This window comes from Vulpes lagopus, chromosome 5, assembly GCF_018345385.1.
Source record: "Vulpes lagopus strain Blue_001 chromosome 5, ASM1834538v1, whole genome shotgun sequence".
In the NCBI taxonomy this organism is placed as follows: domain Eukaryota; kingdom Metazoa; phylum Chordata; class Mammalia; order Carnivora; family Canidae; genus Vulpes; species Vulpes lagopus.
Genome location: NC_054828.1, coordinates 4,330,711 through 4,343,040, shown reverse-complemented (window position 1 = coordinate 4,343,040; position 12,330 = coordinate 4,330,711). Strand labels below are relative to the sequence as shown.

At 56.3% G+C, this 12,330-nt stretch overlaps 1 protein-coding gene across 4 annotated transcripts in view; it reads left to right on the top strand.

The window, feature by feature from the left end:
• Positions 1-12,330, top strand: part of FBLN1 (fibulin 1) — an 89,097-nt gene that overhangs the window by 18,013 nt on the left and 58,754 nt on the right. For all 4 annotated transcript variants that reach the window (XM_041754944.1, XM_041754942.1, XM_041754945.1 and 1 more), the window contains exons 3-5: positions 4,856-4,991; positions 7,028-7,199; positions 11,269-11,328. In XM_041754944.1, coding sequence (XP_041610878.1) covers positions 4,856-4,991; positions 7,028-7,199; positions 11,269-11,328 — 368 coding nt within the window. The remainder of the gene's footprint in view (positions 1-4,855; positions 4,992-7,027; positions 7,200-11,268; positions 11,329-12,330) is intronic.

Here is a 12,330-nt window from a genome sequence, read left to right as displayed (position 1 = left end):
AGTGGGAGGCCACGCAGTCAGGATGTGCGGGGCATCTGACGGGTGAGAGCTGGGAGCTTGGCTCCCAAGTGAGGCTCAGCGCTGCAAATGTCAGAGGGGCTGGTGCAAAGCCAGTGGTCAGAACCGAGCCTTCTGTTTGCTGACTGCCCACGAGGAACAGCCTGGTCCCCTGGAAGCTGGATGGAGTGGGGCTGGATTCCTGGCTGTGCCACCTGAGCCAGCTCAGAGCCTCAATTTCCCCAACTGGGAAAGGAGGACTGTGATGCCATCCTTTCAGGGTAGGGACATTGACAGAGGGAAAAAGCCAGCACCACGAAGCCAGACAGTGTGTCAGTCCGCCCGGGCTGCCATCACAAACACCACACAGACTGTGGGGCTTATGGTTTCCTAGCTCTGGAGCCCAGAAGTCCAGCACCATGGTGGGTGCGGGGCTGGTTCCTCCCAAGGCCCCTCTTCCGGGCCTGCAGACGGCCGTCCTCTCCCTGCGTCCTCGCAGGCTCGACCCTCTGTACGTGCATCTGTGTCCCGATCTCCTTCTAAGGCCCCTGGTCGTACAGGATTAGCGCCCACCCCAATGGTCATTCACCTTTAGTTACCTCTTTACAGACCCTCTCTCCAAATACAGTCACATTTGAGGTTATGAGGGGGTGAAGATGTCCACATAGGATTTGGGGTGGTACTAGGGGGGTAACCCAGTTCAAGCCATAACAGGGAGCCACTATTATCAATACTTCTTGAAATCAGAGACTTTCAAAGTGAGGCATCAGCCAGCCGAACCTCTCCACGCCCAGGTGGGAGGGACTCAGGTCAGAGAGACCTAGAAGCTGCTGAGCCCTCCTTGTGAATTTGGATTTCGGTCATTACTAAATTTATTAGTGACTTCTTTTTTTTTTTTTCCTTAAAGATTTTATTTATTTATTCCTGACAGACACAGAAAGGCAGGGACACAGGCAGAGGGAGAAGCAGGCTCCCTGTAGGAGCCTGATGTGGGACTCGATTCCGGGACCCCAGGGTCACGGCCTGGGCTGAAGGCAAATGCTCAACCGCTGAGCCACCTGGGGGCCCCTATTAGTTACTTCTACCAACCAAAGTCTTTAATATGTTCCAGAGTTATCTTTAATCCCCAATGGGCCCCAAATGACAGAGTAGATACCTTCTTAGCTACACAGAAGGTATTGGTTCATGATCTATGTTTTGCTCAACGGTAAATTTCGAACATGCCTCAAGAAAAATCCTGACATGTAGGGAATACCATCTGAACAGCTGCATTTCTTCTCTCTGTGGGAGATGTAGCTACAAATCCAGGTTCCCCGACCCCCGACTTATTGCTGGTGGAGTTCACCTGGTCACGGGGGCCTGCAGAAATCCTGGTGGGCAGTGTACATTTCTGCATCACCATGTCCTCAAAACGTGTTCTTGAACTCCCAGGACACTACTTACGGGTCCCTGATGGGCAGTGACCAGCGTTTTGTTTCACGGAGGCTCAAGGAGGCTGGTTGCCTCGTCCTGGTGAACTCAGGGGCCAGGGCCCCTTGATGAAGTGTTAGTATCAAGCTGCCTGGCTCTCACCGGGTCGCCATCTGCTCCCCATCCAGGCCTCCCCTGCATGTTTTCCCCTTTGCTCAGTTAACACAGGGGTTTGAGCTCCACATCGTCTGTAGAGGTCAGAGGCTGAGCCTGGGCTGTTGGCTCAAAGGGAGATGTCATTCAGGGTGGGATGAAATAACAGAGGCAGAAGAGCCTCCTGGGCAGAGTCGGGGGAGGAGGTCCTAGGGGCTCTGTGGGGTCGGCTTCCCTTGGTGGGGAAGCAGAGACCCCAGAGGACCTCAGAGGAGCTGAGCCTCCTGCATCCGTGGGCTCTGGCCGAGTGCCTTCAGCTTCTGCTGGAGCCTCTAACACGAGACACACTTGGGGGGAGGCAGGGGACAGCTGCTCTGATGCTTCCCCAAGGCGCATGTCACCTTGCACCCTGCCCTGAACTAAGGGCCAACGTTCCTCAGTATCTAAATGTAAAGTTGCGGGATGCCTGGGTAGCTCAGTGGTTGAGCGTCTGCCTTTGGCTCAGGGCGTGATCCTGGGGTCCTGGGATTGTGTCCCACATCAGGCTTCCTGCGGGATCCTGCTTCTCCCTCTGCCTATATCTCTGCCTTCTCTCTCTCTCATGAATAAATAAATAAAATCTTAAAAATAAAATAAATGTAAAGTTGCCTAAAGCCTCGGGCTGAATGTAGCCCACTGACCGCTCAGAGGAATTTGAATACGCACTGAATCCAAGGCTGAGGTTTTTCAACACAACTGACGCACCTGATGCCTTCGTTTCTTACTCTTGCAAACATCTGCACCTGCTAGGTACCAGGCACTGTGCTCCAGGAAACGGGGATAAATTGGGGAACAGAAAAGAGAAAATCTCTCCAGAGAGGACACAAATGATAAAGTAATAAGTTAATTATATGGTGTGTGAGGAGGTGTCCTGTGTCATAGGAAAGGAAAAACGGGTACGATAGACAGGTTCTCCTCCTGGTTGGGGCAGGCTGACGATTGTAGACTAAGTGGTTGGGAAGGCCTCACGGAGGCGGCACATTGGAGGCAGAGCTTGAAGGAGGCCAGCAAGTGAGCCAGGTGGGATTTCAGGCCAGGTCGCTGCTCCGAGTGGCTGGCAGCTCAGGGAGGCTGGGGATCTGGATGCCGCTCTGCAGATGCCCCACGCCAGGCTCCTCCTGCCACTGGCCACCCTGGGACAGGGCCTAGGAGCCGCGGCCACCGGAGCCCCTCGGTGCAGGAGGCTGTTCTCCACCAGGCGACACGGCTCCGGGTCCCCGAAGCCTCGGCGTGGGCCTGGCCCACAGCAGGGACACAGTCAAATTTCTTTTCATTGCAGTGAGATACACATAACATAACTGAGCATCTGAAGCGGTTTTAGGCATGTGGTTCAGCACGCTCAGGCCAGCCCTCGCTGCCACCCATCTCCAGAAGGTTTTCATCTTCCCAAACCGAACCTCCATCCCAGCACCCGGCCACCCCCATTCTCTTCGGTCTCTGTGATTTTGAGGATTCTGGGTTCCTCACCCAAGTGCACACATACGGCGTTTGTCCTCTCGTTACTGGCTTATTTCACTGAGGATGATGTTCTCAGGGTCCATGCATGTGGTGGCAGGTGCAGGATCTCCTCGTTGGTTCAGGCTGAGTCGTGTGCCACCATAGGGATGGACCGCATTCGGCTCAGTGCTCATTGCTCAGTGGACATGGGGTTGCTTCCGTCTTTTGGCTGTTGTGAATGATGTGCGTGTGCAACTATCTCGAGTTCTTGGTTTCAGCTCCTTTGGTTGTTTACTCACGAGTGGGATCGCTGGATCACATGGCAGTTGTGTATTTAATATTTCAAGGTGCTACCCTAGTGCTTTGCATGGTGGCCACTCCCAACGACAGTGCCTGAGCCTTCTGATCCTCCCTAACTCAGCTTTTCTGTGCAGCCACTGTCTTTGAACATGCGTAGACAGGTGCCCGTCTGGATGCTGTTGCTGGCAATCTGGTGGTATACCTATTATTTGTAAATTCACCAAAAAGCACAAATGCAGTTTGTGGTATCACAAGCGTAGGTGAGTCCATCCCGGAGCCCCAGGTGGTTCTGGAAGCACATGGGAGGCCAGGTGCAGAGCTCCAGCCCCGCAGGGTGGAGGGGGGTAGGACCAGCTGGGGGGCTGCTGCTCCCCCCGGGCAGGGGAGCCTGGCTGGTTGGCAGCATAGCGAGGCTGGGTACCCCATTCTCTCTGGACTGGCGTGGTTGGGCAGCTCGTCCCGCCCTTACTGACGTTGGCTTGGGTCTGGTGGGAGCCGTACCTGGGCCTCACATGCACCTCCTGCCCACTCACCTGCCGCGGCCCAGCCCGCCCTGCCCAGAGCCGTGTCCGAGGAGCCAATTCTGGCAGGTGATGGTCCTTCTGCCGACACGAGCCTTTATGCTCGGGCGTCCTCTAGTTTGCGAGGACCTTCTTTCCGGAGCCCCCGGCAGGGCCAGGACATGTGGACGGCCCTGTGTCATGGTTGCCGCCATCCCTTGCCGCGTGGCCTCAGGCAGCTCCTCCACTTTGGGAGTGATTTCCTCTGAGTCTGGAAGAGACAGATGAGTGGTGAAGGGTGAGGGTGTCTGGTCCAGCGTCAGCAATCGGAAGGGGTGGCTTTTTAACTGGGTGGGAACATTTTGTAGGGCGACACTCAGAGACAGGAATCGGGGTCTCCCAACTCCACCCCCAGACACCACCTGCTTCAGTCTTTCTAATTGTACGCTTCTTGAGCACCTTCTGTGTGCCAACTACTGTGTGTGTGTGTGTGGGAATGAGTGTGTGCACTGTGTGTAGGGATGTGAGTGCATGGCAGTGTGTGTGCACATAGGAGCAGCATGTGCAACAGTGTGTGTGTCCGCACTGTGTGTAGGTGTGTGAGTGCACGGGAGTGTGTGTGCACATAGGAGCATGCATGTGCTCCATTGTGTGTGTGTGTGCACATGCATGGAAGCGAGTGTGAGCACTGTGTGTAGGTATGTGAGTGCATGGGAGTGTATGCATATCGGAGCATGTGAGTGTGCACGAGTGTGTGTATGTGCGTGGGAGTGCACTGGTGTGTGTGTGCACAGGAGTGTGTGCACGAGTGTGTGTGCACGCACGGGAGCGAGTGTGTGTGTGTGCAAATGTGTGTGCCCTAGCGTGTGTGAAAGTGGGAGTCAGTTGAGAAGGGGAGGTGCCCAAAGATGACAGGGCTCCCATCCCTGAGGGGCGACTGCTCCCAGGCCCTGTGTGCCCCCCACAGGACCCCCACCCTTCCGGGCCCTGCCCTCAGCCCGGCCGCTCTCCTCCCGCAGGATGGTCCAGGAGCAGTGCTGCCACAGCCAGCTGGAGGAGCTGCACTGCGCCACAGGCATCAACCTGGCCAACGAGCAAGACAGCTGCGCCACGTCACACGGGGACAACACCAGCCTGGAGGCTACGTTTGTGAAGGTGAAGACCTGTCCTGCCGCCAGCAGCGCCGTCCCCAGCGGGAGGCCTGGCTGCCCTCCTGCCTGCAACTCCTGCCCAGGCCTGTCCTTTAGAGCAGCAGGAGGGCCCAGGGGCCTGTCCGGTCCCCCGCCCCCTGCGGTTTAGTCAGAAAACCCTGGATGACACCAAGGAGACGGGGAGGAAGGGACCCAGCCTTGCCCCGAGGACCTCCAGTGCCCGGGCTTCCAGCAGAAAGGCTGAAATCAGGGCAGAGGTTACCTGGGCTGGGGGGGGCGGGGTGGACCCGAGCCTCTCCAAGTTCAAGGCAGGCCCTCCAGCTTTCCTGCCCACCCGGAGCCCAGAATGGTCCCCCCCTCACTCCGTCCACCGGGACCTCTGAAAACACGGGGCCTCCATAGCTGCCCTAGAAGAGAATAGGGAGGTTCAGAGAGGCCCATGCTCCGTAGTGGCCTGGCTGGGGTAGTGTCAGGACCAGCAAGGGCAAGCGTCCGGCCAGGCAGGGCCCGGTGTGGGGTCGTTTGGCCCAGGGGGAGGTGAGCTCTGCGAGGGTGATGTCGTCCACCCTGGGTCTGCGCTGGGCCCCTCAGGGCCTCTGTCCCCGTGGAAGGTCTGTGTCCTGGCGTGAGGGAGGAGGAGCCCCTGACAGCTTCCCGGGGCCTGCAAACCGCACATTCACTGGGCTGTCCCGCCCTCACCACCCACTGAGAGAGAAAAACAAGGCCAACCAGGAGGAGCTGGACACTTAACCTGGTCAGCTGGGAGCCTCTGGAGGTGCATTTCCAGGAAGATTTCCCATTCCCACTCAGGAAGGCCGGGGAGCCATTTCACGGAGCGTGAATGGGAATGAAGTCTGGATTCCTGGAGGGGGGTGTGGGATCCTTTCTGGGGATCCTCTCTTCATGCAGACTAGGGTGGAGGGGGCTTCCGCGTGGGAAGTTGGGGGTCCAGAGCCCCTCCACCCACCCTCAGCCTTTGGGGGCCTCCATGGGAGGAGGCTTCTGGCGTGAGAGAGCTGGGTGGGGTGAGGGCAGGGAGGGCTGGTCATGGAGGGGGACCCCGGAGCCAGGAGCCAGAGCGTCCAGCGGCTGCCTCCACGGGCAGGGCCGGGGCTCTGCAGACACTGTCTGCCTGCCAGACAGCTCTGCCCTTGTCCCCAGACTAGAAAGAAAAGGGAGGTGGAGAGAAGGCTTGGAATATTCTAACGGGAGGAGAAACAGGCTACTTTGGCAGATGCGTGATTTGTGTTTCCGGGAAGGATGACTCATGCCCTGGAAGGTGGAGGCAGTAACTGATGCCTCCCTCTTTCTGGCGGGATGGAAGCCCCATCAGCCCCCACGGAAACGCAAGCAGAGCCCCACCTCCTGGCTCTCCCGCTCTGGACCTTTTGGGAAGTTCAGTGCCTTTCCTAGGATAGGACAGTAAGGACTAAAATGGGGCTTTTCATAAATCAGGCTAAATGCTGTCCGCAGAACTCAGGCATCACTTTCAGGATCACTGGGGGTCCAGGTGACGGACAGTCCCTCGGGGACTCTGTCCCTCGTTTGATGACTTGTCCTGAGGGTCTCGTGCTTTTCAAATGTGCGATGCACCTCCTGCTGCCCAAACCACCTGAATCGGAGGGAAGAGACCAGTGCATATTCATTTTTCTGCACCTGGAGGAGAAATCTTAGCCCCCACACAAGGAGTGGACCTGCAGGGGGCTCTTGTGTGACCCTCACAGGGTCCCTGTCATGGCTAATTCCTCCTGGAGGTGTATGAGCCAGACAGAGCAGAGGTGTTGAGTGGGACAGGCTGGTGGTGGGGCATATGTTGGGTGCACCCCCTTGAAGGCTGCTCCCAGCACCAGGACCTGTGAGGTTTGGGGGCCAGCATGCCCCGGGCTTGGCCTGCTGAGCTGCTTGCTGCCAGCGTTTGGAAGAGATAGCCAAGCCCCAGCAGTGTCGTTGTGCAGGCCGAGTGGATACTGGGATCCGAGAGGCCGGGGGGCTCTGCTGTGTTGTGTGGCTTCTCCATTCGGTGTCTGCCTGTGTTTGCAGAGGTGCTGCCACTGCTGCCTGCTGGGGAGGGCAGCCCAAGCCCAGGGCCAGAGCTGCGAGTACACACTCATGGTCGGCTACCAGTGTGGGCTGGTCTTCCGGGCGTGCTGCGTCAAGGGCCAGGAGACAGCAGACTTCGCCCCCGGGGACATTGGGGACCTCCAAGAAGCAGGTAATCTCCCCCTCTTCTCCCTTTCAGGCAGTGCATTAGTCGGGGTTATCCTAAAAAACCCAAGAGGATGTGTGTATATATATATATACAGAGAGAGAGGAAGAGATTTATTTTAAGGACTTGGCTCACTTGTGGGGGCTGGCAAGTCTGAAACCTGCAAGTTGGGCGAAAAGGCCAGAGACCCAAGGGAGAGCTGTTGTTGCGGCTTGAGTCCAAGGGCCATCCGGTGGCAGAATTCCTTCTTGCTTGGAGGATGTCAGTCCTTCTCTGAGGGCCTTCATCCGATTAGACGAGGCCCACCCACGTCATGGAGGGCAATCGGCTTTACTCAAAGTCTGTTGATTTAAATGCTAATCTCATCTAAAATACTGTCACAGTAAACACAGACTGGTGTTTGACCAAATATCTAGGTACCGTGGCCCAACCAAGTTAACACGTAAAGGGAACAACCACGGTGGTGTGCATACACACGCTGACCGTTCGTTGCCTTAACTCAGCGGAGGCTGGTTCTAGCTCTTGGAGCAGTTTCATGTTGGTTACCTCCTCTGAGAGCCACGGCCCTGGGGTGGAACTGAAGGCTTGGGATCTGGGATCTGGCAAATCTGGGTCCATGTCCCTGTCTTGACATGCATTTTAGGTAAACTGACTTGTGCAGACCTCAGTTTCCTCATCTGTGAAATAGGGATAATTATAGTCCTGCTTCATATATGGGAGAGTGAGTATAAAGTGTTTGGGGTGACTCTGTAAAGTTTGCCATCACGACCTTTCCCGGTCTGTCCCACAGCCCCGGGCAGCGTGGTGGTGGTGGCTGGCGTTGCTTCCATTCCGCGGATGAGGGCCTGGTGCTTGAGGTCACTTGGTGACACACACGGGAGGGAGGATGCTAGCCCTCCGCCCCCTGGCCAGCGCCCTTTCTCTGTCCGTCTGGTGCCATGATGTGTCGAGAAGAAGCAGGGCAGGGGTATCACTCATTACTAGCCGGCTGTGCTCTTTCAACTCGTACTTATTCAGCAAAGGGGTGCATGACCCCAAGAACAGCTTCAAGGGTGCTCCCAGCTGTGCGTCCACCACCTTCCATCTGTCTAGGGCCAAGACGAATCCTGAAGCCTCTGGCCGTGGCTCAGTTACACGATTCAGGAAACTTCTTGTCTGTCTAATAACCTCTTCCTCTCCTGCGGTGGTTTCCGGGGCCGTAATGGAGATAACCCTGGAAACTTTGTGGGATGTGCCGTGCCCCGGGCTTACCCTGTGACTTTGGGCTCCTTTCCCGCTTCCCACCGTGGTGGGTAAAGGGCAGGAAGGCCTTTGGACGGAGGAGCTCACAGACCCGTGCTCCCTGTGTCGGACTGTCCATCACCTCGGCCTCATGACCCTCATGGCTTTGTGGCCCTGGGTCGAGTGGACCGAGTCTCTCTTTGTTTTTAATTTCTCATGGATGCCGTGGTGCTGATTTCAGATATCTCAGTCGGAAAGAAGGCCTGGAACCACATTCTGGCTCCCTCCTTGACTTTTGAAACCAGGGATGACATTTTCACTTTAAACAAACCCAAACTGTTCATCCTGGTGGAGAATTTCTCCTGTGTTTCTGGGGAGGATTTTTGTTGATTTATGTCTTGTTTCCATAACGATCTCTGAGCTTTTTTGCAGCTCCAGATGTCTTATTTCTCTGCTGTCTTCTATCTGCCTCAATTCTTGCACCAGACTTTTCTCAAAGGCCCTGTGAGGACTCCCTCACAGACTCCCTCCTCGCAGACACAGACATGACTTCCTTCCAGGAAGGTTTATCACGGGCCTACTGTGTGCTGCCGCGGGGCCACACAGAGGGTCCCCAGATCACTGCCGGCCTCTGCCAAAATAAGTAGAGGAATTCAGTGTAAATCTTTAGGTACTTGAATAAGCACATGATAGCGTGACTTAGGTCTGTTTCATCTACGTGGGGGCTAAGATGCCCATTTCCATTACTTAGTTTATCTGGTAATGCATTTATATTACATGTTATCAGAGTATTGGCTTAAGATGGGGGAAAGAGCCCTGTCCCTTTACCGCAGAGAGTTTGGGAGGAACCGTGCTGGGACATCGACTGGTTACCCCCAGTCTATAGACCAGAAGATTGAGGCTTGGGAAGCCCACGTTCGAGATTTGCTTTCTGGCAGGAATGGTGGTGTCTGTGCCAGGCTTGCTGGCTCCCACAGAACACCGTGCAAACCTCGATGGCCTCATCACCCCGGCGAGAAGTGGCTCCTTGCAGGTCCTCCTGGTGGACACCCCCGGCCTACACCTTGGCCTGGACCGAATAATGCCTCAAGCGAGCAAGGAGTCCCTGAGTTGAATAACCTCAGCAAAGGCGCTCCCAGCCCCCTCACCTGGGAGAGCTGATTCACACTCTCAAAGTCTTTTGCTTAGTTCCTGGCCAAGTGAAAAGTTTACGTAGGGACCCTGGCCGCAGTTTAACGGCCGGAAAAAAAAATGCCTTGTACATCATGTACATAGGTTACTTCCCATTGAATATTTTTAAAGGTTTTATTCATGAGAGACACAGAGAGAGAGAGGCAGAGACACGGGCAGAGGGAGAAGCAGGCTCCCCACGTGGGACTCGATCCCAGGACCCCAGGATCACGTCCTGAGCCTAAGGCAGACGCTAACCGCTGAGCCACCCAGGGGTCCCTGCCGTATTGAATTTTATAGCAGAATTGCTAATGTTTCTTCTTCATGATGTTTATTTCTCTGGTGTGGGTGTGTTACACTCTCACTGAAGATACAGATAGCAGAGGGAAGAGGACGTGACACTGGGAGGAATGTTGTTTCTATGGTTTCCATTAGGTCGCCTTTCCTTTCCTTGTTTTTCTTCATTGGGGTATGCTCTGATTTACGCTTTCCCACCCAGGGCTGTCGCATCCTGCTGTCAGCTCGTGACTGACTTGTGATCTCCGTCACCTTTGCTTGCAGAAGGGTCTTCCACTTCCCAGGGCACGGCTTTCGGGGATTTGTAGGGATCCCTCCCACCCTTGGCTGTATGTGAGCTGAAGGGACTAGTTCTCTTCCCCCAGAACTAACGTGGAAATCCATGCTATTAGATCACATCAGGGTACCCCACTGCACCCCGTGCCCTCACCGTCTCCCGGTGCCCTGTTGAAGGCTCTGCCGAGTGCTCGGCCCGCAGAGCAGAGCTCGGGCCCCTGTCCGAGTGCACCCAGTGAGTCCCTGCTGATGCCCAGCTACTTCGCAGTGCATTTCCTGGGTCTCCGCAGACTGGGGTTGGTGTGGGGGGAGCTTAAGCAACAGAAATGTTCTGTCTCCCGTTCTGGAGGCCAGATGCCCCCGATCAAGGTGATGGCAGGGCTACGTCCCTCTGAGGCTGCAGATCCAGGCTGGGCTCTCCCGCCTTCTGGTGGCCTCGCGTGCTCCTTGGCTGGTGCATCTCCTGCCTGTCTTCACGTCATTGCTCCTCCGTGTGTGTCTATCTCCGGTTTCCCCTTTCTTTCTTTTTTTTTTATTTTTTTATTTTTAAAGATTTTATTTATTCATGAGAGACACAGAGAGAGAGGCAGAGACACAGGCAGAGGGAGAAGCAGGCTCCCTGCGGGGACCCTGATGTGGGACTCGATCCCGGGACCCAGGGTCACACCCTGAGCTGAAGGCAGCCGCTCAGCCGCTGAGCCACCCAGGCATCCCTCCTCTTTCTCTAAGGACACAGACACGGCCTCTCGGACCCCGCCCTAATGCCCTTTAGCTCTGTCCTCTGCAAACACTCTGCTCCACGGGAGGGTCACAGCCACAGGTGCTGGGGGTTAGAGCTGCAACATCTTCCTGGGGGGAGACCCCATTCAACCCATGACAATAAGCCTTTACCAGGTGCACCGTTGAAGGTCTGGAGCCGTGGCTGCATTTGCTGAAATAGGCAAGTGAGGCGGGTTGCCTGACCCCCATGCCGTTTGGGCACCGAGCTCCCCAAATGGGCACGACTGCCTGCTATTTATAAGGAGGGGGAGTATTTATTCTGGGTTTCTGCAGAGACGAGATGAGACACCGCGTTTGGGTAAATGTCCCTTTTGCCCCTCTTTCCCCTCAGCCAAGATTTCGGAGATCGAGGAGGAACAGGAGGACCCGTACCTGAATGACCGCTGCAGAGGTGAGGCCCTGGTACCCGTCCCCCACCCCAGGGGACATGTCACTAATCCCACTGGGAGCTTGACCTCTTGTTTCACTCGAGTTCTCCTGGGAAGAGCCCTTTGGCTTGGAGTCTGCTGAGGTCCCTCTGCCCCACCCCCCTCAGCACTCCTGGGCTCCCCACCTCCTCCTTCCCTCCAAGCCGGGGACTGGTGGGTGCACAGGGAGGAGGCCACGTGGGAAGCGGGCATCACAAGCCTCCCCACTACGGCACTCCCCTAAACACAGGCTCCGGGGAAGGGGACCATCTGGGGAGGGGTGAGTATTGCTTGACTTTGTGTCCTGGAGCCCCAGCAGTGCCAGAGACCATGTCCACATATCCGTGTCTCGCAAGGGAGACGTTTGCAAACGTAAAGTGAGCACAACGGGCCTGGCAGATTTGTTTTTCAGATGATAAAACTTTATTTCTCTTTCCCGGAGCATTCCCACATGTCTAGACTGGCAAGTCGTCTCCAAAGCTTCATTCGGAGCCTTGCCCTGCCTGTGGTTGGAGTGTTAATTGGGAGCCAGTGTAATCACAAAACGATGTGGTCAGCGCACAGGGACAGTTGGCACAGGGGCGGGGTGGGGGGCAGGGGTGGGACTGGTGGAGGGCAGAGAGCCCAGAAAGCTCCCTGAGGGTGTGGGGGTGGGTGAGAGGGTCTTCTTGGGGGAGGAAGTAGCTGGTTTGCGACGAGTGAGGGTGGACGGAGATTTGGGCAGCAGGAGCGGAGATGTGCACACCCAGACCCACCGCAGCTGGTGGGCCATGGTGCAGGGAGGGGTGCGGTGGGGGCGGAGGGACAAGCTGGGGAGGCGGGCCGGGGTCATCGGGCCCCGGGCAGTGGTCAGAACTGTGGTAGCGGCTCTAGCTGGTGGAGGTTTGTCCCGGGGAGATCTGCTCTTTGAGCATCACTTAGCTGCCCCGTGGGAAGCATGGGTGGAGGGGAGGTAGCAGGGCCACCCAGGAGGCCATCACAGCTCA